Here is a 25,795-nt window from a genome sequence, read left to right as displayed (position 1 = left end):
TGTGTGTATGTCTGCAGGCCAGAAGAGGGCACCAGACCTCATTACAGATGGTTGTGAGCCACCATGTGGTTGCTGGGAATTGAACTCAGGACCTTTGGAAGAGCAGGCAATGCTCTTAACCACTGAGCCATCTCTCCAGCCCTTAACAATAAAATCTTAAAAAAAAAATGATGGGCATGGTCACTTTTATTTTTGTAGACAGCGTCTTTCTATGAAGCTTGAATGATGAGGAACTCCCCATGTAGACTAGGTTGGCCTCGAAATCATAGAGCACCATCTCCTGAGTGCTAGACCTGGTAACCAGCACTCAAATAGCTGCACAAAACCACCTAACTCCAATTCCAGGAAACCCGACATCCTTCTCGGCTCCTGTACATACGTGGTGCATATAAACTCATGGAAGCCCAAACACATGCATAAAAAAGATGGAATGATTGAGGGAGACACCCGATGTCACCCCGTGGCTCCCGCATGCACGAACACAAGTTCATGCATGTGTATGAACACATGCATGTAACCACACACACAATGACGTAACTACTCTAATATAAATTTTTCATTACTATGATAAACATATCTGACTGAGATTATCAACTTTATAGGACAAGCATCATAAGGTAGCTCATGCCTAAAGCTCTAGCAGTCAGAAGGCTGAGGCAGGGGGATTGTTTGTGAAGTTCAAGACCAGCCTAAATTATAACATGGGTTACTTACTATCTCACAAAAAGAATCACTCCTCTAAGAACAGCACAGTTCATTACAATGGAAGCCGATGTCACAGGAGGCAGAGAGGGCTCAGGAAGCTGGCTCAATGGGCAGATACTAGTCAAGCCTGAGGTTGGATTGCTAAAAATCCACAGGATGGAAGACTTCTGATCACACATATGCCATAGAATTTGTGTAAATGTATATGCACACACCCAATAATAAATAAATATAAAAGTTCTACCACTCTTAATATAGCACCATGGGCCAAGCTTTCAAAATACCAGTCTTAGGCAGACACTCCAGATCTAAACTATAGCAATGACGTTAGACGATAGAAATGAGGTGTGATGAACTGTGATCTGTGCGACTTCAATACAGACATTTGTCATATCCACTCAGAATTAAAAAAAAAAAAGGTCTTGCTATACTGCCCAGATGCATTTTCAAGTCTTGGGTTCAAGTGATCCTTCCACACCAGGCTCCTGCGTAGCTGGGATCCCAGCAAGCGTGCACCAGTGGGCTCAGCAACAAAACCAACTCCTCATTCCACTGGACATCCATCCAACTCAATACTACTAAAAAGAACTGCCAGCCACTGAGGCCAAAGCTAGCCTGGACTCCATACAGCAGTAAGTCAGGGAGGCAGGGCTCAAGAGAGGCAGGCGGATCTCTGTGAGTTCGAGACCAGCCTGGTCTACAAGAGCTAGTTCCAGGACAGGCTCCAAAACCACAGAGAAACCCTGTCTCGAAAAAAACCAAAAAAAGAAATCAAAACCCAAGATGTTATAACTATTTGGAAGAGTTTACAGCTTCTCAAAAGTTGATTGAGTGATACATGCCAGGATTCCCAGCACTGGGCAGGCTGTAGCAAGAGAACTGTCAACTCCAAGAGCAGGGTTTCTTCCCTGGCTATCCTAGAACTCACTCTGTAGACTAGGCTGGCTTTGAACTTAGAGGTCTGTCTGCCTCTGCCCTCCTGAGTGCTGGGATTACAGGAATAATTTTAAGATTCTATACTGATTCTGGGGAGGGAGGAGATATTCCTACAGAATATTCAAGAGTCCAAGGCATAGGCCAGGTCCCTGGAAAACAGTGTGACCACAGAACAGGTAACAGAAACAATTCCAAGCCTTTATTTACTCCTGCTTTCCCGTCTTTGTTACACTATATCCAATTTCTCATTTTTGTCTATTAAACTATTAGTTAGCTAAAAGGAAGAAACAACATTTACCTGAAGGTCCTGCTGCAAGACACAGACTGAGCCATGAACCAGGGTTAGAGGTTTCTGAATATACCATGCACCACTGAATCTAATACTGCAGGTTATGTAAGACTGAACACTAGATGCCGAGAGGAAAGACTACCTTGGCCCAGGTGGTTTGCAAGTCCTTTGCTCACAAAGATCAAACTGAAGACACATCTATTTGACATGGCACCTGAGACCTATCTCTAGCTACCTCAAGTTGAAAGCAGAGATGGCAAAGTGAGGAATATGGGACGAGTTCAGAGCCTCAGAAACCACATAAAAAGCAAGGTGTGGTGGCACGCACTCGCAATCCCAGGGAACACCTAAGGTTGTCCTCTGTTGACACAAGTGTGCACATGCATCCGGACAATACCGAGATACACTGTCACGTGTACGCCATCCTACACGACTCACTGAAGCAGCAGCTCCTAGCAGTCCTTAAAAGTATTGCTTTAGCTGGGCGGTGGTGACGCATGCCTTTAATCCCAGCACTCGGGAGGCAGAGAGGCAAGAGGATCTCTGTGAGTTGAGGCCAGCCTGGTCTGCAGAGCAAGAGTTTCAGGACAGCCAAGGCTACACAGATAAACCCCGTCTAAAAAAAAAAAAAAAAAAAAAAAAAAAAAAAATCTGAGGTTTGTCACCCTGTGATGTCCACCCACCCTTGGTCCTCCATTTATCCCCAACAGTAAGACGAGGACAGTTTCAGTTTCGAGTTCTCCCATTTCTCAGCTCTATTCCTCAAAGTCCTGCTTTTCAACCCGGTCTCGCAGCCCAAGGTACTCTTATCTTTAACCCCAACCCTCTTAAAAATTGGTTTCGGCCTCAAATCCCATTGGTTATTATTTTACAGGTGTCTCCAGAGCCAACCAATGACATAATACCCCAAATGAAGCATTTGAACCTTGTCTGTCTTCCCTAAATAATACAGCTTATCTCGAAAAGCCTTCCAGAATATGTGCATAGACTCTAAGCAAACGCCACGCCACTGTACACGAGATCTGGGCATCATCCTCGGATTCCAAGGACTGACTGCTATCAAGTAAAGAAGCACCCTACCTGGTCTTTGTTCCCTGTCAAAATAACAAGACAGAAAAACAAGAAACACACGAGGTTCAAAGCCAAATCCAGATTTCTCTGACACACCATAAGGCAAAGGAGCAGCCCAAGAATTTATGGGTCACATCTCTAGACACCATACAGCAGATTGCTCCATATCCCCTTATCACCTCACGGTGCCAGCAAATGGACAGGCAGCTCGGGGCAGAAGGCCGCTGCTGCTCTGCAGTCTTCCCACTGATCAAGCTGAGTGAGGCATTAGAATATCAGGGAAACAAACAGAAGGCCTCAGCCATGGATTCCCATTTCACACCAGGTACTAGCCACAGCCACCAGCTGTGACAGAGATTCTAACAGCAGGATGGACCAGACAGCTCCAGTTCTACACACAATTCTAGTTTATTATGGCAAAGGTGAAAACGCCACCTTCTCCACAACAGCAACCAGTAAAATTTATCCCAAAAATAACTCGGTACAAAACAGGTCTGTTTCAGAATTTAAAAAAAAAAAAGAAAAAAAGCCTTTACATGAGTTTTTAGATCCTATTTTAAAACAGGAGAAAAAGAAGAAACAAAAACAAATCCACCATTGTCTGCACAGTCCAGTCGCCAACCCTCCCTCTAGGGATCTCGGACGCAGCTTCTGGGTTCTGTTACTTGTGTGGATTTGCTCGGCCGTTTAACTGGTGTCCATCTGAAAGAGAGAGGTTCATTAAGGAAGCCCTTGTTTCTTCTGACTTCACGAGATTACCACAGGCTGTGACTCAGCCCCACCCAGTCTTCTCTGAGCCCGAGGACTTACCCTGGCATTATAAGCATCCAGCTGTGCGTCCAGCTCCTCCGCAGAAAGCTGCTGCTTTGAGTTCCTGCCGGTACCTCTACCTCTTCCCCGGCTGCCTCCACGGGTTCCTCTCCGGGTGCCACCACCACCAAAACTTCCAGAGCCACGGTTTCTTGTCATGCCACCTCTGTTTATGCTAACAAAGAAAACATAACTTTAATCTATCTGTGCTTTGTGGATGGCATTATCACAAACCCACAGCCTTTCCCCATCCCCGAGGGCCCAGAACTTACCTCTGTGCTGGTCTTCTTTGCGTGTCAATCTGTGATGTGACGAGCTGGATGTTCATAGGACGGCCTATGGTAAAAAGAACACAACAAGTCTCATCCAGAGGCTCTGAAGCTGATACAGAGGGCACCACACCCTGGTCTCCATGCAAGCTCTGGAAAGGGCCTTTGTGTGTCTCCAGTGCCCCCAACAAGGTATATGGCCTGGAGAGTCTGGTGGGAAAATAAAGTGGCGATAAATAACCCCACCAACACCTCCTCACTCCTTCTCAGTTCAAGCTAAGAGGGCTGCTTGGTCAGTGTCCAGGGTGCTCATAGGTGGACAGGTGTGGGTGACCTGACGGAAGAAGAACAGGTACCTTTGTCTTTACGACTACAGCCCCGCACTCAGGTTGTACTATGGCGGTTCTGAGAAGGCTTCACAGAAGTGAATCTTCCGGAAGGAGCTGAAGGAGGGGAGGGATGTAGCTTGCTGGATGGGGGTTCACAAGAGGTTGGTCCAGATGTGTGGGGCAGCATGAGAAGTGGCAGAATGGAAGAGAGAGACAAAGGGGCAAATGCAAAGTGTCCTCAGCCACAGGGGCAGCCCATATTCCTACAGGGAGAGGTGCCAGCCCCAAACTCCATAAGCCCCGCAGGCATCCTGGGCCCAGCCCCACACTCACCATCCAAAGGGACACCGTTGTATTGTTTCATAGCCTTTAGGGCATCTGCTTTCCGTTCAAAGTGCACGTCTGCTGTCCCTAAACTTCGTCCAGAGCGATCATAGTGCACGGCTGCTTTCTTCAACGTTCCAAATTCGGCAAAGAGTTCCTGGGAAGTGGAAAGGGCAGCGGTCAGTGAAGTTGTGAGTGAGCCCTGCTCTTCGAGTGGCTTATTAGGTGCTGCGAGCACGTGTGCTTTGAGGGCGCTTTCCTGACAGCCACCCGGGAAGGGGCAGGGCAGTGGACATCAAGAGGTGAGGGAAGGGACGCTGAAGATCATGAGCACCTGGGTTCCTGCCCACTTTAGGACTGCACCATGATGCCGGTGAGGACAGCACAAAGCCCTGGCACAGAGCAGAAGATTAAGAACTACCTCTCTCAGCAGAGGCATTACAACTCGAATAATGGCTGCTTCATCAAACAGCAGAGGCCAAGAGCAAAACCAAGGGCAGTTCCCACAGAGCAGATAGCTCTGAGGGCCCCCTGACCCCAGCCCCTCCCCCAAAGGCAGATTCTGGCTCACCTTTCCCTCTCCTCCTACTCAAGCCTGCTGCAAAGTCTGAAGTCAAACGCGCCATGGAAACTGCCCTGACCTCAGGCAGGCTGGGAGTTGGAGAGGGAACCCAGGCACACAGCGGGAGTGGAGGTCACCAAAAGCGGTTTCCAGTGGATGCCAGAAACCACCTTAAAAAAAGTGTTGAGACACTGTGAGTGCTCAATGGCCGTGCTAACTTCCCATGGCAAGGCCAAAGGGCTGGGCTCTGAGAAATAAACCCAGAAAGGCCCAGCACTCCGACCTAGCCATCTCCAAAACTAATTCCCAAAAACTCTAGAGATGCCTCTGAGGTCCAGTCAAAAAAAAAAAAAAAAAAAAGACAAGAAAAGAGGGCAACGGCAAGTATGAGGACCATGCCCCTGCCCAGACCCAGGAAAGGTCGCTGGTTAAAACACAGGGCTTCAGGCTGTAACGCACACAGCATTGACACCATGCACCCCAGTGAGGCCAGACATCTGGGGGAGACTCTGTCTCCCATCAGCTCGCTACCACAAGCATCCCCGGTCACACCGGGCAGCTCGTGCCCGTTAGAAACTGGAAGTCCTGGCAGAGGCAGGAGCTCACGGTGGTCGCCTTCAGGGACACACCAGGCTACCTTCCTGCAGCCTGACTTAATAGAAATGCTACTTTCTCTAAGGTCCAGTCACTTGGGGACAGTGGCTGGCCCCGGGGTGGGCGGGCTCCAACCGGGAGGGGGTTCTGGACCGCACCTCTGTGCGGGACGCGCATCGCGACCGGCTCCGGTCTCCTACCTGGATATCCGCGTCTGACACCCCGAAGTCCAGGTTTGACACCAGCAGCTTCCCGCCCGTCTCCACGCCGGCGCCACCCCCGAAGCCGCTGTCGAAGAGGTCGTGCTGCCACTTGTCGGGAAGTTGTTTCGGCTGCAGGCAAAACCGTGAGGACAGAGAAACTCGTGAGCCTCGCCCCGGGCGCCCTCGACACCCCACCGCCACTCTCCCACGTCGGCCCGCAGTCCAGAGAGCACCCCACGCCCGCCGCCACGAGGCCGGACAGCGACCGGACAAAGCGTCCCGGAAGATCCCGGCCTGGGGCCGGGCCTCGCCGCGCGGCCTCGCCCCCGCCCACCCCTCCGCCGCGGTCCTCGCGGGGACTCGCGGAGCGCACGCCCGGCTCCGTGCTGCCGGGCAGCCGCCCGCGTCGGCGTCGCGCGTCTCCGGACTTACTCTGCTGTAGGGTGCCGGCCGGTTCCTGCCGCCGCCGCCCGCGGCGCCGCGAGAGATGGCGGGCCGGTTCCTCATAGGCCCGCCGCCTCGATTCACCCGCGCGGCGGCCTGCACCGCGCCGCCGCGGCCGCCCTGGGAGCCGGCCCTGCCGCGACCCCGGCCTCCGCCGCGACCGCCTCGCTGGCTCCGGTTCAGCTTAATGATATCGTCCAAAGACATATCCATTTTGTCGGCCATGGCGGGCGCGGAATCGGGCCTCAGATCGAGCCCGCGCGTCAGCACGCCGCAGCGTCACTTCCTGCTCCTGCCCCCGGTCTTCCGGCGTCTCGGCCCAGCGGCAGCCTCTGATTGGTCTCGGCGCGCGCGGAGCCGGCGGACGCCTGCGCACTGCGCTCGGGGACAGCGAGCGCCGCTTCTGAGGAGCCGGACGCGGCACGGTCGTTTTTATACCTTCCCGCGCGGCGGCAACGGAAGGGCGGGGCGCCTCGTGATTAGGCGGCGAAGGTGCGAGGGCGCGAAGTGGGCGGGGACTCGGGGCCCCGCCCCCGGAGGCCGGAAAAGGCGGGGTGGCCTCGGCGTCGCGTTCCGTCTGCGGACGGGGCGCCTTCTTCGGGACCCCGGCTGTCGGGCCTGCTGTGCGGGGTCGGAGTTCGGGTTCGTCTGCTCGAGGGCGTGGTTTCTCTTTAGCAAGTTAGTGACTGTGCCTCCTCAGGTTTAAAAGCACAGCACAGGTTGTTAAGGAAAAGCTGGACGTTTTCCACGGACGCATTATTTTGTTTTGTTTTTGTTTCTTTTTCCCTTTTTGGGGGAGGGGAGGGGCTGACCTCGAACTCTGGTCCGTCTGCTTCTGCCTGGGATCGAGTGCTGGGATCCGGGTGCTGGGATTAAAGGCTCGAGTCGGGGATTAAAGGCGTGTGTGACCCCGCCCCACTGCGTGGATGCAGATCTCGAAAGACATCATTAAACATGGCTAAACACCCTCGGAAGCACGGATCCCTTGAAGCGCCTAGCCCCTGTCGCAGCTCCCCTGGTCAAGTGCTCAAGTGCTGGAGCACTACAGACTAACTTTAGCCCCGGAATTCTCTGCCCACAGGTCACAGGCTCGGCCGCCATGAAGGTGAAGATTAAGTGCTGGAACGGTGTGGCCACTTGGCTCTGGGTAGCCAATGACGAGAACTGCGGCATCTGCAGGATGGCGTTTAATGGCTGCTGTCCAGACTGTGAGTGTCCCTCGGTGCTCCACCAGCCTTAGAAACCTTGGGTTTCCCAGCGCTAGGGAGGCAGAGGCAGGAGGATCTCTGAGATTGAGTTCGGCCTGGTCTACAGTGCAGGTTCCAGGACAGAGAAACCTTGTCCTGAAAAACTAAGAAAAACAAAACTGTAAGGTTTAGTTTCCATCTACTGAAGGAAAGCTGACAGAAAATATTTCTTGAAGCCCACTTTTCTATAAAGAGCCTATCTAGCACGGTGGCAAACACTTGTGGTATCAGAATTTGGGAGCAAAACAAGTGGATCTTTGAGTTGGAGGTTACATAGTGAGACTCTGCAAAAACAGAAAGACAGACAAAGCCAACACTTGTTTTTTTCAGGGCATGGTGGCACACACCACAGACCCGTGACAACAGCACTTGGGTGACTGAGGCAAATGATCTTGAATTTGAAGCCTGCCTGGTCTATATGGTGGTAATCTGACATTCTCTTAACTCCTCAAACTTGTATTTTCAGTTTGAATTTTCTCAAAATGCCCCTAACTTGTTACAGCAAATTGAAGTTCAGACAGTGGTTGCCATATTGTCACATTTGCTGGATATTTGTGGTAAAGTATTGTAAATTATAAGTTAGATGCTTAAACTATGAGCACACTTGAGCCTTGTCTTACAAGCTGTTCTAGCAACCTTATAATCATCTTGATGTTATCAGAGCGTTAGATCTGCAAACCAGGCTGGCCTCGAATAATTTACAGAGATCCTCCTGTCTCTGTCTCCTGAGTACTGGATTAAAGGCGCCCCTACCCTGCTCTCCCAGCCTGGCTTATCAGCCAATAGTTAATCGTCTTGATGTATTCAATAAGTTGTGAGTTGTCGTGTCGTTCCCCCCCCCCCCACAGGGTTTCTCTGTGTAACCTTGGCTGTCCTGAAACTCTCTGTAGACCAGGCTGGCCTCAAATTTACAGAGATCCTCCTGCCTCTCCCCTGAGTGCTGGGATTAAAGGTGTGTGCCACTATGCTCACCCAGCCTGGTTTATGAAAGAGTTGATGTCTATATAGACCAGGCTGGCCTTAAATCTGTCCCCACACGTCTTATTCCTGGGGTTTGAGCCATTCTCAACATCTCAGTATTCTTGGTTTTTCAGCTCTTTTATCTAAACAGCGTCTTCATATTTCCCTTTTTGTTTTCAAGGCATTTGAGTTTTATGATCTCAATGTGTTTTGCTGAATGCAAAAGGTCTTACTGTTTTGTGTTGTTCCTGTGTCCCCAGTATGTTATATAAAGTAGAAATGTTTGATTGCATTGAGCGAAAGCAGTTTCTGTCTATTTATTTAGATCTCAATTTGTAACCCTGACAAGCCTAAAACTTACTGTGTAGTCCAGTCTGGTCTCAAGGTCAGAGAGGTCTGCCTGTCTGTCTGTCTCCTGTTTACTGGATTATAGGTGGGACCCACCATTCTCACCCAGCCTGGCTTATCAGCCAAGAGTTGTGAGTTGTTCCCCCATTCCCCTCCTCCCACAGGGTTTCTCTGTGTAGCCCTGGCTGTCCTGAAACTCTCTCTGCAGACCAGGCTGGCCTCAAACTTACAAAGATCCACCTGCCTCTGTCTCCTGAGTGCTTTTTTTTTTTTGGTTTTTCGAGACAGGGTTTCTCTGTGGCTTTGGAGCCTGTCCTGGAACTAGCTCTGTAGACCAGGCTGGCCTCAAACTTACAGAGATCCACCTGCCTCTGTCTCCTGAGTGCTGGGATTAAAGCCGTGCACCACCGCTGCCCAGCGAGCTGTGTGTGTCCTAGGAAGTCATTGTTTTTTTTGGTTTAAGTTTTATCTATAGCATTTATGATTAGCAACTAAGCACACAGTTCTAATTTTTATTTTAAGTAGAAAAATTTAAATTTCTGTTGTTTCATATTTTGAGACAGGGTTTTGTTAGGTTGCCTAGGCTGTCCTGGAACTATCTCTCTAGACCAGGCTGAACTCAAACTCACAGAGATCCGTATGCCTTTGCTTCTGAGGGCTGGGATAATAGGCATGTCTGCTACAAATGCAGATTCACTAAGGAAAAATGAGAAGGAACTTCCAAAAGTGTGAAGGGGAGGAATACTCTTTTAATCAGTCAATCAGTTTCTTATTTAATGGGACTGGGGATTGAACACAGGCCCTTTCATGTGCTCTGCAGGCTCTCTCACACTGAGCTGTATTCCTAGGGTTGGCTCGAACGCACTCTGTCTTGAACTTTGAGTTCTCCTTCCTCGACTTCTAGAGCAGCTAGGGCGCAGGCTCGTCCACTGGTCTTGTCTTGAAATCACATGAAGACTGGGTACGGTGGCATGGGGCTTGGATCCCAGCACCGAGGAGGCAGAACAGATCTGTGATTCCAGGCATTCCTGGTCTGTGTAGTGAGTTCTGTGCCTGCTAGGCCTACATAGTGAGACACATACAGCCTCAAAAAACAAAAACCCAACCTCGTCAACAAAATCACCCTTAAGGATGCTTCTATAGTGGGGATCAGGCATAGGACCTTCACTAATCTGCTGAGCTCAGAAGCTTCTCCCCTCTAAAGTCTATAGATATGAGAAATGTTTCCTTTGTTTTGCTGACTGCTGTCAGGTCTTCTGTCCCAGCTCTCTATGCTACAAGTGGCAATTGTTATTAATAGACCCGCGTTACCTGAAGCTGGTGTTTCTTACCAAGCATGAAGGAATCTTTTTGTCTGTCTTTCATGTATACAATGTTCTGCCTGTATGTATTCCTGCAGGCCAGAAGAGGGCACCAGATCTCATTACAGATGGTTGTGAGCCACCATGTGAGTGCTGGGAGTTGAACTGAGGTCCTCTGGAAGAGCAGCCAGTGCTCTTAACCTCTGAGCCGTCTCTCCAGCCCCCCAGGAATCTTTATTTAACAGAGCCACACAGAGTGTGGGAGTCAGGGGACAAGTGCTCGTGTGCATCTGTCACATCAGACAGCTTTGTGAACTCTCTGGAACTTGCTTATCAGCGCCACCTTCAGGCACAGAACTACCTGTTCTTACCTATGCATAAGTGACCCACACGTGGGCTGCGGGGCACAACCTGGATGACCCTAGCTGGGTCTGACCAAAGGGATGGCCAGAAAGCATCTTAGGTGGCTAGGCACTTAGAGTCATCCATGTGAAGTAGACCCAGGCTTTCTTAAAACAGGCCGTTAGCTACACAGAGTGGGAGACTCAGGCTGGCTCACAGATAGTTTAAATGGGAGGGAGTTGACTTCACTGTGCCGAGTGTTTGACAGGTCCAATCTGTTTTCTGGAGAGATTCCATAAGCATCAGCTTTCTCACAGATTAAACTCCTGTGAAAATTAAGTTACCAAGGCTGTAATAAATCTGTTTCAGGTCCCAGGAGGCTTTAAGGTAAAGAAGTCTTGTCAAGAAGTGTTTTAATTAAAAAAAAAAAAAATTTCGTCAAGGCACTAACCAGGCCTTGCATGAATCACCATCAGTGCGCCAGCACGCTCATCAAGTGCTCCGGCTCGCCCTGTAGGGACAGCACCCTCCTCCACATGACCACCCACAGATGAGCCAGCTCCGTGATCTTGTTTGTGAGCCAATAGGGTCTGAGTCTAATTGGAAAAGGGTGATTTCAAGCAGAGCTCTGCTGAAGTTAGGAGCCGGGGTGGTGCACACGCCTTTAATCCCAGCACTCTGGGTCAGAATGAGTTCTAGGACAGCCAGGACTACACAGGGAAACCATGTCTTGAAAAACAAAACAAAGGAAAGAAAGAAAAGAGAAAGGCTCAGTCGTGCTGAGCACAGGTGTGACAGACATGGACTGGTTCCCCAGGATGGATTGGGTGCAGTGACCCAGGCTGATAGTGACCCTGTGCTCTGCCTTCTTCAGTAGGGTTTCTAGTCTGAGGAAGCCAGGGATACTTGTTTTTGAACGGGGTCTCATGTCTCTTGTATCCTAGGTTTGGCTTCAAAATCCTTGTGTAGCTGAGTATGGCCTTGAATTCTTCATCCTACTGCTTCCAGCCCACAGGTGCTAGGATTGTCTGGTTGTGCAAACCTGGGGGTAGAATGCGGGCTTTGTGCATTCTAGGCAACCGTTCTACCAGCTGAGCTGTGTTCCCAGTCTCCCCTTTTGTTTTTACATTGGTGCATGTATGTCTGTGTGAAGGTGTCCTCAGGTCCTCTGGAGCTGGAGTTACAGACAGTTGTGTACATGTGGGTGCTGGGAATTGGACCCAGGTCCTCTGCAAGAGCAGCCAGTGCCATCTCTCCAGCCCCTGTTTTTAAATTTTACTTTAAGAAAAAAAAAAGATTAATCTGTTTTCATTTATGTGTATGGGTGTTTTATGTCCACCTGTGTTTACCACATGCGTGCAGTGTCTGTGGAGACCAGAAGAGGGCGTTGGCTCCCCTGGACCTGGGTCCTGGGCAAGATCAGCAAGTGCCGTAACTGCTGAGCCAACTCTATAGCCCTAATTAGTTTTAATCATGAAACCAACTCTGTCTGGCTCTGATTGGGCTTTCTCCATGGAGGAAGACTTCCAGGCTTGCAGAGTGAGAATCTGCAGCCTGTGCCCCTGGCTTTGGATAGAGGTGGGAGAGCTGAAGGTTCAGGTGAGAGAGAGGATGGCACCTGCTGATATCAAGTCCCCTCAGCAGCTGTCCCATGAACACCAGGGTGGTACAGTTGATCTCGGGGGTCCAGGGAAAGAACCTCCCTGAGTTCTAGCGTGCCTTTAATGAAGACAGAGTTCCCTACTCAGGTTGTGACTCCTTGGCACCATGGCCATTTTAATGTTACCTTCTGGGTATTCTAGGTCAGTTTTCCACAGAAGGGTGTGAGGGAGTCACTGTAGGTCTTTCAAGCCGTGGGCCATATCTGGGGACAGTTTGGGTCACATTCCTGCGTGGTCTCCCCTGAGAGGCTCTGCCTGTGGGCTGGAGCCATTTCCAATGCCCTGGAGGGGCCTGCTTGGCTTCACGTGCTCTCCTGTGTCCTCACGTCTTCCCTCCTGCCCCCTTACAGGTAAGGTGCCTGGGGACGACTGCCCTCTGGTGTGGGGGCAGTGTTCGCACTGCTTCCACATGCACTGCATCCTCAAGTGGCTGAACGCGCAGCAGGTGCAGCAGCACTGCCCCATGTGTCGCCAAGAGTGGAAGTTCAAGGAGTGAGGCCTGTGTTCCCTCTGCCAGTGCCGGGCCAGGCTCCATCCCTTCCTCCCCTCCTCACAGTGGCACCCGGGTCCTGGTTCTGCACTGGGGACAAGGATGCCTTCCTTTTGGCTGAAACAAGGAGGTCTTTTTGTTTGTTCGTTTTTTCATCACATCATTGACACTTTTATTCAATAAGTAAACTCATTAAAGTCCCGAGCCTTGCTGGAGGCCTCTGGCTGCTGCTTTCTTGACATTGATACAGCTGTAGCGTGTTGTGTTATGAAAACCCCTATGAATAAACATCTTGATGAAAAAACTGCCGAGGGCTTCTTGATAATCTGAGTCACAACTCAGAAACAGGAAAAGTAAAAGAGACTAAGGCAGGGCCAAGCTGGGCAGAGACCTTAAGGTGTGTTGTGCTGGGGGACTGGCAGGAGCACATAGCCCATCTGCTGCCCTAATCTGTAAGAAGCCCCAGCCTTAGCTGGGCAAAGCTGGCCGTTCTGGCCAAGCAGGCACTGGTCATGCCCAGGTGATCTTCGGAGACTACTGTGTCTTCCTCAGACTGAAGACCAGATCTAGGGTAGGAGGATGTGGTCCTCTGGTGCCCTCGGGAGGAACAGCCCTTTGCAAACTTCTTTATTTCCTACAGCTGGGGATTTTCAGCCTCTTAGGGGACAGTAGACCAGCCCTATGGTGTCTGGAGGCTCCTGGAAAATTAATTTAGGGTGGTATCTGGGAGTCCTAGTCAGTTCATCACCTTGTCCTTGTGAGGGCCATCCATGATGAGCTAAGTCTGGGCAGGTCACCCAAAGGAAGTTCTTTATTTCTTCCAACCATTATCACCTGGGACTCTGGCCATGGATGAATTTCAGTGGAGGCTGGAGTCTCAGTTGTTCACCCTGAGAAGGTGCCTGGCTGCAGGAGGAACCAACCACAAACTGGGATCACCCGACCCCTACCCAAGAACAGACCATTCAAAGGAAATTCCTGGCATTCCAAGCACTGTAGATAGAAACACCTGCTAGTGCACAGTCAACCAGGATACCCCTAGAACGAATGCCAGCCAATCAGGGGTCTTAAAAACCCCTCACCCCCACCTTTACTACTATAAAACCCTATTCTAATTGAGCTTGGGGCTCTCCGGTTATTCCAATACGTTGGACATGCGGAGAGACAGAGTTTGAAAACTTGACTAAAATAAAGGCTCTTTACTTTTACATACGGGACTATTGGTTTCCTTGTCTGCTTGTGGGGATTGTGGATTTGGACATAACAGTCCTCAGAGACTCAGTGATCATGGACAGTGAAACATTTGCATACCACCTGTGCCCTACAGCCTGGAGAGCAGGCCAAGCAAGCAGGGGCAGGACTCCCCGCCATCTGGATCATCTACAAGGGTGTTGGCAATGATGGCTTGCTGTCTACAGTGCCCTTGAGGTACCTCCTACTTGAAACATCTGTGCTTCTGAGAGACTATAGCTCCATACTGCTCGGTTATCTCTCACATGCTGAGCCTGGCACTGGCATCAGCTGGCATGAATAGAGATGGGTGTAACTCAGCCCAAGGATACCCAAGAGCTGCAGAGGGGCGTCGAGATCTGTGGATTTGGAGCTCCTTAGGCTGACAGGTCTGGTTCATCCTAGCTGGTTTGTCCATCCCCAGCCTGCTCACCCTCCTGGGTGCCCTCTGTGCTTTTCCTAGGAACTTTCTGTGGGGAAACCCACCATTCTAGGTCACCCTGCTGAAGCATCTTCCTGTACAACGGAGTATTCATGAGGTCTTTCTCTTCCCAGGCTCACCTCAGGGCTCTCTGACTACAAGGCTTCACTCTGGGTTCCATAGCATTTAGGTCTTTCTGATCTGTTATCTCAGGACCAGCTCCACTCATCTCAATCCCCAATCTCTCTGGAGATCAGAAGACCCTAACTAACCCCACGCATATAACCCTCCCTGGTTCTGGTCAGGACGCCCTGATACAATCCCATCACGACAGCTTGTGCTCTCCCTGAACCCCTTTCCCAGGCAGGAACAGCAGGTCCTGTAGGAAGCTTATGCCATCGACCTAGGTAGCCTTTCTCCGTGCCTCCTCCTCCTTCTTTTTCTTCTTCTTCTCCTCTTCTTCTTTTTTAAGTTTTTTGAGACAGGGTTTCTCTGTGTAACAGCCCTGGCTGTCCTTGAACTAGCTCTTGTACACCAGGCTGGCCTCAGACTCACAAAGACCTGCCTGCCTCTGCCTCCCAAGTGCTGGGAAAAACCCTGTCTTGAAAAACGAGAGAGAGAGAGAGAGAGAGAGAGAGAGAGAGAGAGAGAGAGAGAGAGAGAGAGAGAGAGAGCGCCATGCGATGGCGCCTCACATCTTTAATCCCAGCACTCAGGAGACAGGCAGAGGGATCTCTGTGAGTTCAAGGTTCAAGGTTGAATCTCACATTTTTAATCCCAGCACTAGGCAGATGGGAAATGTTACGGCTGGGCAGAGAGAGGACTACCAGGCAGGAGGAGACAGGAGCTCAGATGCAGTCCGAGGACTTGTAGTGATACGATCGCCCCTTTGGTCTGAGGGAGAGGTAAGAGCTAGTGGCTGGTTGTGCTGCTTCCCTGATCTTTTAGCTTTCGCCCCAATAGCTGACTCCAGGTTTTTATTATTAAGACCAATTAGAACTCACTACTGTAGGCCATTTTTTATTATATATAATTTCTATTTTTTTGCGTGTGACTGTTTTACCTACAAGCATGTCTGTGCACCACATGCATTCCCCCAATATCTGCAGAGTCCAGAAGACATGTGATCCACTGGAACTGGAGTTACAGTTGTGAACTGCCATGTGGGTGCTGGGAATTGAACCTGCGTCCTCTGGAAGAGCAGCCAGTGCTTTAAGCCACTAAGCCATCTCTCCAGCCTGGGGATTTTCTTTTCAAGACAGGGTTTCTGTGTAACAGCCCTGGCTGTCCTGGAGCTTGTTTTAATGACCCCCCCTGCCCGGCCTCCCGCGTGCTGGGGTTAAAGACAGGTGCCGCTGCACCCAGTGGAAATTTCTTAATTAGTTACTGATCTGGGAGGGTCTGGATTCTATGAGAAAGCAGGCTGAGGAAACCAGGAAGCAAGCCAGGAAGCAGCACTCTCCCATGGCTTCCAGGTTCCCCGTCTGAGTTCTTGCTTTAGCTTTTCCAGTAGACTGTGGCACGGAATATGTTAACCACATAAAAACCCTTTCCTCTTGACGTTGCTTTTTGGTTGTGATGTTTCTTCACAGCGATAGTAACCCTAAGACAGTCTCTCATCCCGCCTGGGGGCGTTGATACTTCTGGCCAGTAAGCCTCAGAGGGCAGTTCAACTTCAGCAAGGAGAGATTGGCTCTCTGCCATCAGTGACATGAGTGTTCAGGCCCAGCAAGGTGTAAGAGATCCCACTGATCCTCTGTGCACAGCCCGTGCTCCACTGCCACTCCTCCCTGCTCCTCCTCCCGGCCTCTGTTCCCGCCTCCCCCGCCCTACATCCCATTGCAGATATAAAGCCCAGTCCGGTTCACAGACTTCAGCCACATTTTCCCTGCTCCTGCGCACAGCACAGCTCCATGGCCCAGTGTGGGACGTCGGTGGCCGCCGCCGCCCTGGCGCTGCTCTTGCTGCTCCTGCCGCCAAACCTTGCTTGGTACAAGCCTGCGGCGGGACCCCAGCACTACTCGGTGGGCCGCGCCGCGGGGCTGCTGTCCAACTTCCACAGGTTCCCGTCCCCGCGACGCTCCGAGTCCCCAGCACTCCCTGCCGGAATTGGACCCCTACGCTTGGAGATGCGCTCTAGCCTAAGGAGCCTTGTGAGTGCAAGGGGGTGGTGGGTGGCGGGAGCCGGTGGGGCACAAGCGGGACCTTAGCCTCCACCGCCCACCCAGGCCCTGTGTGTCAAAGAGGTGACCCCGAACCTGCAGAGCTGCCGGCGGCAATTCAACAGCCCAGGGACTTTGCAGTGTAAAGCGGACGTCTTCTTATCGCTGCAGGAGGCTGAATGCCAACAGCCTGAGCCCTGAACCCCCCATGTCCAGCCTTGCTTGAGGCAGCATAGGCCCTGTCATGTGGGTTGGCGCCCGTGACCATGCTCCACAGCAAATGGCTAAATGAATAAAGAAGCAAACCGTGTCTGCTAAGGGTTGCTGGAGGAGGTGATTAGTGCTCCTGGGAGTGGGTGACGACGAAGCAGGCCCTCGGGCCACTGCTAGGCTTCCCTATAGCATCCCCTTCCCTGGCCAGGCTGGGTCTTTCCCTCTTCCACAGAGCAAGAACAGGTATAGAGGCTCCCCAACCCCACAGTCTGCACAGGTGACCCCCCTACATAAGTAGTAGGCACTGGGCATACAGAGTTCCTAGTAGGTCATCTGAAACATGCTGCCCCTCAAGTCAGAGAATTGCCCTTAGCAGTCCAGGTTCCTAGGTTCTTTCCGGAAGTCCTGCTTTGTGTCTTGCCTCACCCTAGGCGATCCTGCTGCTTCTGGGATTCCTATTGCCCCCACCCCTAACCTTGTCTGACTCCCACCTTTTAAAGTCCCTCCCCAAAGACCTTGAAGCACTAAGTACTTAGCTACTGTATGTTCAACAAATCAGGACCAGAAGTGAGGTGCACTGATCTAGAGTAAGGCTCTAACTGCACAGGAGCCCTTAGACCCACCCCCAAACGCCCACTGCCCTGAGGGCCAGAGTCTGGCCCTCCCCTCACATATTCTGGGCGCTGGCCACAAAGCCAAGTGGGCAGCTGGCTTGAGTCCTGCCTTTCCTCCCGCCCAAGGCAAACACCCCCAGGTGCCAGCTCAGTAGCTGAGCGAGCTCTGGTCTGGGAGCCCCTGAGCCTGCTGTTGAGGGTGTCTTCCTCTCCGTGGTGCCTCACCCAGAGGCCATGGGTGGCACAGAGCATGCCTGCCAGTGAAGTGTTCCTCTGGAGACCAGCACACTCGGTGGCTTCCTTGACCTGAGACTGTGCAGAGTATTCCACAGCCCAGGGTTCTAGCGTGGGCACCACCCCCGTTCCTAGCAGGCAGGGCTGAGCACTGTACGGGCTGGAGGTAGGTATGCCCCTCCTCCAGATCTTGACCCCAGGTCTGATATGCTCACAAAGGCTCTCCTGCTTCCAAAGGAAGAGAGAAGGCAGGTCTACCTGCTTCAGTAGGTGCAGAGACCAGGCGTGGGATAAGAGTACCAGCATCACCCTGGTTTGGGAGAAGCCAGGACTTCAGCACTCCTCTACAGTCAACCACCAAGAGGCAGCTGCTGGGCTCCAAGCAGACCTGGTAGTGTGCCAGGATCCTGGGTCTACAGAAGGGCCAGGGCAGGTACACAGGCTGCCCAGCTTCCTGGCCTGGCCCGTGCTCCCTTCTCTAAAAGAATCTCTGCTGTGGACAGGTTTCCTGCGTCTTCCTGGGGCCAGGCGCCCACCGGGCGCTCCCGCTAGGCTTTATTCAGGGAGCCAAAGAAATTTACATCGGCCACTGAGGTACAAAATGAGGACCACGGAGTCTGTGCAGAGAACAGTCAAGGTGGCCCAGCCGTCAGGGAAGTACATCTTCTGGGAATCAGGAATGGGGTGCTAGAACGTGCCCCACAGTAGAGGGTGACCACTTGCAGGGTGACCCGGGACAAGAGGTCCCCAAAGTGATCCCCCTCTGTACCTCTCATCAAAGCTGGGCCGGCAGATTGCAGCTTCCAGTCAGGCAGGAGGGGCGTCCCCAACCAAGACTGGGGCAGTGGCAGTCGGAACTGTGGACGCTAAGGTCACACAGCAACACTCCTCCGTCTCCTGTCCGCTGGGCTGCTTCACTGTGCTGGCCACCCTCTCTGGGCAGCTCAGTGCAAAGGACTGAGCCTGTGGCAAGGTGGGCGGTGGGCGCCTCACAGGCGGTAGAACAGCACCCTCCAGCAAAGCCAGCTTCCTTTGGAATTATGTGAGCTGACACCAGGACACAGAAGCAGAGCAGGGTAGGGAGAGAAGAGATGGGCACAGAGCAAGGGCGTGAGTGACATCCTCCAGGTCAGAAGTCAGTCAGTCTCCCCTGCAGGCTGTGCCTCCTGCTGCCTCCTGGCCTCCAGAAAGGCCAATTCCTTGGCTTCCTTCTTCTGATTCCGTGCTTCGTACTCCAACCTGCAGCCAGACAGGCATCATCAACAGGGCCTCCAATGCCAGCCGCCCACGGCCGACCCACCGGAGAGGGAGGGGCCACACCTGTTCTTGATGATCCTCTGCACAATCAGGTCTGTGGTGAGGTCGCTGCCACTGTCGATCTGACGGAAGATTCCTCTTTTCTTGGGCTCCTGGAGGCCTCAGTGCAAAGAGAGGAGGGTGGTGAGAATCCTCCTGACCACAAAGACACCCCCAGGTGCCCCTCTACACACAAGAGACCAAAACCAGAAAGGACGGTTGTTCCCACTTCCCAGAGGCAACTCAGACCAGGGCAACCCACCTGGTAGGGGTCAGAGCCATCCCTGTCCGGCACAATTTCTGTCTTCCCGTGACATACTAGGTCCACCTACAAGGGGAAGGAAGGGTCAGGCCTCCTCAGAGAAGCTCTGCCACCACTGACAACCACCCAGGGCTAGCCCAGACCTAGGAAAGCTGGCCCTGGCGGCCCTGGCTGACCCAGGAGGTCAGCTAGAGAGAAGCCTCACCTTGAAGTGACTCAGGAGCTCTGCTGTGACCGAGTACGGTGCCCCAATGACCACTTCTGAAACATACTGCAGAGACACAGCCGGGAAATCAACTCACTCAGTTCTCATGTCTGGCAAGCCAGGGCTACAGGGTGGCAGAGAAGGCCCAGGGAGCCAGCTGGGACAGGGCAACATAGCAGGGCCAGCGGGCAAAGGAAATCCTCAGACTCCTCAGTAGGGGACAGAAACTGCACCAATGGGGCCCAGCCACCCGCCACCCGCCTTACTACGGCTCAGGGAAGTATCGCTTCCAGCGCACTCACCCGGCAGGCCAGCACGCTCAGAGTCCGCTCATGCAGGTTCATGATGGGGTAGTTCTTGCCCTTGTATCGGTTTACTTCCTAGGGCCAGGAGGTTTGCTCAGCTAAGGAATGGTGCCCTCCCACCCAGCTGGCCTTCCTGGGCAGAAGCTGGGAGTGGCACCCCTCTCAAGGGAACCCTAGGCAGGGCTGTCCTGGACTCCAGAAGAGATCCATGCCTGCCTTGACTAGACACCTGGAGCCTCACTCCTTTAGAGGCCACCTGTGCCTACCACTGACCCCAGCGAAGACCTGTGAGGGATCCCATGGCCCATCAGCTCATGGGGTACTGAGAAGTGAACAAGCAGAAAGGCAGAGACCTGGTCAAAGTGCAGGCCGGCGATGATGTAGGGCCTCTTGGCCAGCTTGTGCACCTCCTCCAGGAAGTCCACGTGCCCGATGTCTACATCAGGATTAAGAAGCGGTAACAAGCTGTACATGGTGTTTTCCTGCATACCCAGCACTTGCATGGTGGAGGCAGGAGCATTGCAAGCTCTAGGTCAGCCTGGACCACACAGGAAAATTCTGTCTCCAAACAGCGAGACCTGGGGCTGTAGCTCAGCAGTGGTCACATGTCTCAGATACAGAGCCCTTGGTTCCATCCCCAACCCAAGGGGTGAGGGGCGGCAGTAAGGTGTTAGCAAGGAAGGGCTCTCTCCTGTCCTCAACAGCGTAGACCCAAGGGACTTTTTGCCATTTTTCCTGATGAGGGCTGTACCCGCTACAACCCAGCTCAACCCTGGGGCCTTGAGTCTATGGGTTCCACTCTGTGGCATGACTGTGGGGCACAGAGGCCCTGAGAGGATACGGAACAGGTCAAAGGCACCGGCCACGTAGATGACTGTCTCTCCAGGCTGGGGCTCCTTCCCAGAAGCAAACTGGATGATCTTCTGGGATGTCTGCAGAAACTGGGACACCCCTGTCCAGGGACTCTGCCCCCCAGGGCACTATTAGCCAAGAGAAGGAACTAGTTAGTGCCAGAGGCCTCTATGTGTGCCCCTCTCCCAGCACCCCCACCCTCAGGGCCACTCTTCGGAGCCCAGGGCTTCCTGTGCCCCTGTCATAGGAGTGGGTGTTGGGCGCATGTGCAGAGAGCATTAGAGGCTGGACTCCCCCCAACCCCAGCCTGCGAATGACCCAGCAGCACAGCCGGGGGCTATGTCCAGGCAGGCACTTGGGGCAGGGGCAAGGACACACCATGGTAAGGTCAAGCAGGACCACTGTAGCTAGCAGGACTGTGGCTCCACCCGGTGGCCACAGAAGATACTGCAGTCAACACCAGCTCTGCCTGGCAACACACCACCAGGAGCAGGCGCAGAGCCCAGTGGCCAGCAGTCACAGCCCTCTGAGGGACCCGGCACCCTGAGGCCACCATCTGGTCACCTGGGAGGAGACTTCTGAGGAAAGTGTGTCCCCGGCAGGTGTCGGGTGAGGGGGCTACAAAGGGAGAGAGGGCCAGGCCATTTGGTTAGATGCCACCTGTAGGTGGGCAGTTCTTGCTCCTCCTCCAAGAAGTGGCTGCTGGGACTGGCCACCTCTTGCCTGTCCTCCCTCCCAGAATCCACTAGCTGGCCAAGCCTGGTGGTCAGTACCTGGCCAGCACTGGGAAGGAGAGGGAGGAGGGCAGACAGTGAAGCCCTGGGTGAACCTTTCCCCGTGGGAAGCCTACAGTGGGAGGCTGGGGAGCGCTGGTGGTGGCTGTCTATTTCCAGAGCAGCCTCGCAGCCGGCTGGACTCACCTTGCCAAAGCTGTCAGCATATTCCCGGTACTCGGAGGACATCTCCTGCACACAAGGGCAAGAGGCTAAGGGACCTCGCCCTCAATAGCCCCAGAGCCCAAGGATGGGATGGTCAGGGAGAGCACAGGCTGGACCCGAGGGTGGCTAGGAGGTGCCCCGCCCTCCCTGTTTGTCCCAGACCCCATTCCTCCGGACTCACCTGACTGCTGTGGTGGGCCTTGGTCACCAGCAGCATGCGGCCCACGAGGTCTGTGGTGGACACACCCTGCGTGCGTTTGCACTCTCTGGGGCAGAGGTAAGGTGGAGGTTTTCATCCCAGACACTGCTGAGGCTCTGCTATAGGCGGAAGCCACCTGAGGGACATGACCCTAACCCAGTCCCCCCACAACAGAAAACCAGACTGGGGCAGAGCAATGGGCTCGCATCAGTGACAGAAGCAGAGGTTCATTCAACTGTACAATGTAGCACCCGGGAGTAGGCAGGCCACATTTGGGACACACAGCTCTGGTTCCCATTTTGACATCGTACCCTCTGGCCTCTCTTAGACCCAGGACCCTATACCCTGCTCTATTCCAGGCTGCTTTGACTTCTGTAGGAACCACTGGCCACAGCTGGCTCTTTAAATTATAGTTAATTAAAATAAAAGGCCAGTTCTCCAGGGGCACCCGTGACACTACTGAGTCCATGGATGCCCTACCCACAGTGCTGATCAAGAATGCTGCCCTAGGGGGGGGCTGGAGAGATGGCTCAGAGGTTAAGAGCATTGTCTGCTCTTCCAAAGGTCCTGAGTTCAATTCCCAGCAACCATATGGTGGCTCACAACCATCTGTAATGGGGTCTGGTGCCCTCTTCTGGCCTGCAGGCATACATGGAAGGAATGCTCTGTATACATAATAAATAAATAAATAATATTGTATACATAATAAATATTTTTTAGAAAAGAATGCTGCCCTAGGACTGGCCACACAAAGGTCACCCACAAGCAATTCCTTCTTGCATCCAGTACTGACTGTGGGCCCAAATGCCCTGCCAGCTGCCTCAGAGCAGCAGTGAGAGCTAGGAAGGGATGCACTTGAGCACCACTGGACCTACCTGTACCTCCCAGCCTGCTTCACCTCCTCATAGGTGTCTCGGCCATCTACCGTCAACGTGATGTCATCTAGGGGTGACACGCACACACAAAAGGATTCTGTTGTTTCTGACAGAGAGGATCTTGCTGTGTCGTCCAGGCTGACCTGGAACTTTTGTTTTATTTCTTGAGACAAGGTCTCTGTGCAGCCCTGGCTGTCCTGGAACGTGCTGTGTAGACCTGGCAACTCAGAGGTCCGCCTACTTCCGCCTCCAGAGTGCTGGGGTTAATGGCTTACACCACCATCGCCTGCGTGACCTGGAGCGTTTAATGCCCTTGCTTCAGTCTCCCCGTCACTAGGATCATGTGCATGCACCATCACACTGGGCTCATAGCTCGGGGCACCCTTGGGACCAGAGTGACCCTTTCATTTGTGCCAGTGCTCTCGGGGAATGGGCCCAGAGCTTTCTGTCTGCATGGGACGAGGAGCCCTCTACCCCTGAGACCCTGTCAGCTGTCAATCATCTGACTGAGCCCAGCCCCCATCTCCAGGCTCCGCCCACTCACTGCCATGAACACAGAAGTCACAGTTGAACTTGTCCAGTGTCTCCAGGGTGGTGACATAGGGAGCGGCGGGCACCACTTCATCCACCCATTTGATGGCCTGTACCATCTTGTACCTCTCCTCCTGGGTAAACACGGGGGGGCCCTTATGCTTGGCAATCTCCTCTAGGGACAGAGAAATAAAAAGGACAAAAGAAGACAAATGATGGCAGTCTCCAGGGGCCAGTCCTTAGGAGCCTCTACCGCAAAGCGAAGCGGGAAGTAACCACACGAGTCTCCCAGCCTTAGCCCACAAGGCAGGACCCCATGTAGCCAGCTTGTGTGCCCAGGTTAGTAAGGATACCCTTTAACCAAGTCTGTTCTCAGGAATCAGAGAATCAGGGTAGGGTGGACAATACAGCTGGAGATGCCCTGTCCAGTGTAGCCACAGCTCTCTACAGTGGGACCAGGCTGCATTACTCTGGGGAAGGAGGCAGGATTTGTTCCCCCGCCCCCGCAAGCTCTGTTGGTTGGAGTAGGTCCCAGGCACAGGACACCTTACCATCGGTATGCACACCCACGATGAGGTAGTCCCCCATGGCCCGTGCCTGGCGCAGCTGATTCGAGTGACCATAATGCACCATGTCATAGCTGTGAGGGCAGACAGGGTTGGTGGTCAGGCCTTATACTGATCTCGGCTGGACACTGGGGGCCTTGTGCAGGACCGCAGCTTTGCTCCTTTGGAAGCCCCCTGGGAGGGCTACTAAACCAAACCCCTGGATTTGGGGCTTACAGAGCCAAAGTCGATTCTCAGTTGTCCACACCCTAGATACCGGACTTAGGGAACGGTCTCAGTCAGTGCCAGGTCAGTTCAGGGAGGAGGCTTGGTAAGATCCAGAGAGCCGGTAAGTGACACCCGCAGCTCACAAAATACAACTTGTCCAAGACTTAAACGTGGAACCTTCTGCACCCTAAGCAAGACTCAGCCCCAGATCAACAAGCCACACTCAAGCTTTGAAACAAGACAACAGTCCTGAGTTAGGAACAGACTCCATTCTACCCTCAGACAGGCCGGCCCCATCCACGTGGCCTGGCTTAACTCTGAAAGAAGTTAAGAACCATCACCTGGTTCTGGAGTCTTTATCCTCAAATCTAGGTCTGGCTGTGACTACACCGTCAAGGTCAAAGCTACCCGGAACCCAGCAACATGCTGGGCACTGAGGGTACCAGTGTGCACTGGGGCCACCTGTATTCTTCTCCACGGGCCAGTGCTGGGTCACAGTCTCTGCTCAGCTTCCTCCAGAACTCCAGCGGGGTGTCATCGGGTGACCCGAGCAGCCCAGGATAGCCGCTACAGTTCACAGAATGGAGGCAGGAAAACAGACAACCCTAGCAGGCTCAGGTACCACGGTAAACTCTGGGCCAGCCTTTGTGCCCACTAGACAGGTAGGGCAAGGTTGGAGGTCAGAGTCTGCGTCTGGGATTAGGGCACAGTGTTGTGGTTGAGCCAAGGTCATAGTCCACTGACACGAAGTCAAAGCCACTGCTGGTGACTCGGGTGCAGAAGAGCGGGAGGGGCAGAAGTTATAGCTCACTTGCCTAGCTTGTACCAGGCTATGGATGCATCCTCAGGACCACCAAACCAAAACAAACGAGAAATGTACCAAGTCCAGTCTACTCCCCGACCGAATCCCCTAGAGAGCCCTAGTGACCATTCTGCATCCCTTCTCATTCACCCGGGTTAGGCATGACGAAGGGCTGGGGGCAGTTACAGAAAGGCCAACATCTTTTCTGCTTGTTGACAGTTCCACGACTTTCTTAGAGCGAAGCAGCGCCACGGGCTGACTCGCCAGGGAGCCCTTGGCCTTCCAACCCCGGGAACCTGGGTCAGAACCACCGCGGTCGGACGGCCGCATTTCCGGTCTCCGGGTAGAGCGCTGCCCGGTGCACCCGCACGCAACACTTCCGAGTGGCCGGGGGCCGGAGTGCCTCGTGCGGCCTCGGAAGACTCGGGATCCGCCAACGGCCGGTGCGTGATCCCGCGGCGGCCGCCCACCCCTCGCCGCCGCCGCACTCACCAGCCGTCGCACCACACCCGCACGGCGCGCTGGCCCGCCGGGACCCTCCGCCCGGCAGCGCCGACCTCCCCGTGCCCGTTCCGGATCATGGCACCGCAGGCCCCCGTAAGACCGGGGCGCTCCCGCGACTCGCAGGACTCTGGCCCCGCCCCCAACGCTTGCGCGCGCTCACGCGGGTCTCACCCGCCTGCCGCGGCCAATTGCGAGCGCGACTCCAGGCCCCGCCCCCGGCCCGGCCCCGCCCCCAATGGCCAACATTGGCGGCCAATGATGTGCGTCGGAGGTCCTAGTCCAAGCAGGGTCAACTCCCACGGAGTGTCCTGTAGAAATCCCTCCGGCTCTGCGTCCAAAGGGAAAAGGGAGCAGGCTAGTACGGCAGGTTCGCCCCCACGCCTTGAGCATTCCTAGGGACTGGATTTACTTTTTTTTTTTTTTTTGATACAAGGTTTTTCCATGTAACAGCCCTGGCTGTCCTGGGTTAGTGGCTCTTGTAGACCAGGCTGGCC

At 53.4% G+C, this 25,795-nt stretch overlaps 4 protein-coding genes across 7 annotated transcripts; 2 read left to right on the top strand and 2 right to left on the bottom strand.

Annotated features, from left to right (window-relative positions):
* Nucleotides 1-3,390: 3,390 nt before the first annotated feature.
* On the bottom strand, nucleotides 3,391-6,902 carry Alyref (Aly/REF export factor). Its single transcript, XM_075989833.1, has 6 exons — nucleotides 6,525-6,902; nucleotides 6,090-6,221; nucleotides 4,743-4,890; nucleotides 4,084-4,147; nucleotides 3,812-3,986; nucleotides 3,391-3,703 (listed from the first exon to the last, which is right to left on the bottom strand). The coding sequence occupies exons 1-6, from the start codon at nucleotides 6,759-6,761 to the stop codon at nucleotides 3,689-3,691; spliced, it is 771 nt and encodes a 256-aa protein (XP_075845948.1). The 5' UTR covers nucleotides 6,762-6,902; the 3' UTR covers nucleotides 3,391-3,688.
* Nucleotides 6,898-13,126, top strand: Anapc11 (anaphase promoting complex subunit 11). Of its 3 annotated transcripts, none has more exons than XM_075989836.1 (3): nucleotides 6,898-7,028; nucleotides 7,618-7,744; nucleotides 12,746-13,126. In XM_075989836.1, the coding sequence occupies exons 2-3, from the start codon at nucleotides 7,636-7,638 to the stop codon at nucleotides 12,889-12,891; spliced, it is 255 nt and encodes an 84-aa protein (XP_075845951.1). In that variant the 5' UTR covers nucleotides 6,898-7,028; nucleotides 7,618-7,635; the 3' UTR covers nucleotides 12,892-13,126. The 3 variants fall into 3 exon arrangements, with proteins under 3 accessions (XP_075845951.1, XP_075845950.1, XP_075845949.1); XM_075989835.1 differs by lacking the exon at nucleotides 6,898-7,028 and adding an exon at nucleotides 7,050-7,178; XM_075989834.1 differs by lacking the exon at nucleotides 6,898-7,028 and adding an exon at nucleotides 7,061-7,214.
* Nucleotides 13,127-16,366: 3,240 nt separating this feature from the next.
* On the top strand, nucleotides 16,367-17,002 carry Npb (neuropeptide B). Its single transcript, XM_075989831.1, has 2 exons — nucleotides 16,367-16,689; nucleotides 16,765-17,002. Exons 1-2 carry the CDS (start codon nucleotides 16,450-16,452, stop codon nucleotides 16,897-16,899), a joined length of 375 nt encoding a protein of 124 aa, XP_075845946.1. The 5' UTR covers nucleotides 16,367-16,449; the 3' UTR covers nucleotides 16,900-17,002.
* A 1,257-nt stretch (nucleotides 17,003-18,259) lies between these two features.
* Nucleotides 18,260-25,450, bottom strand: Pcyt2 (phosphate cytidylyltransferase 2, ethanolamine). Of its 2 annotated transcripts, XM_075989828.1 has the most exons (14): nucleotides 25,290-25,450; nucleotides 23,774-23,862; nucleotides 23,236-23,397; nucleotides 22,692-22,758; nucleotides 21,799-21,883; nucleotides 21,600-21,644; nucleotides 21,244-21,297; nucleotides 20,669-20,807; nucleotides 20,181-20,263; nucleotides 19,825-19,902; nucleotides 19,523-19,588; nucleotides 19,318-19,383; nucleotides 19,080-19,168; nucleotides 18,260-18,998 (listed from the first exon to the last, which is right to left on the bottom strand). In XM_075989828.1, exons 1-14 carry the CDS (start codon nucleotides 25,376-25,378, stop codon nucleotides 18,896-18,898), a joined length of 1,215 nt encoding a protein of 404 aa, XP_075845943.1. In that variant the 5' UTR covers nucleotides 25,379-25,450; the 3' UTR covers nucleotides 18,260-18,895. The 2 variants fall into 2 exon arrangements, with proteins under 2 accessions (XP_075845943.1, XP_075845944.1); XM_075989829.1 differs by lacking the exon at nucleotides 21,244-21,297.
* Between the last annotated feature and the right edge of the window lie 345 nt (nucleotides 25,451-25,795).

The sequence above is a fragment of the Microtus pennsylvanicus genome, chromosome 11 (assembly GCF_037038515.1).
Source record: "Microtus pennsylvanicus isolate mMicPen1 chromosome 11, mMicPen1.hap1, whole genome shotgun sequence".
Classification (NCBI taxonomy): domain Eukaryota; kingdom Metazoa; phylum Chordata; class Mammalia; order Rodentia; family Cricetidae; genus Microtus; species Microtus pennsylvanicus.
This window is presented reverse-complemented; position numbering and strand designations above follow the sequence as displayed.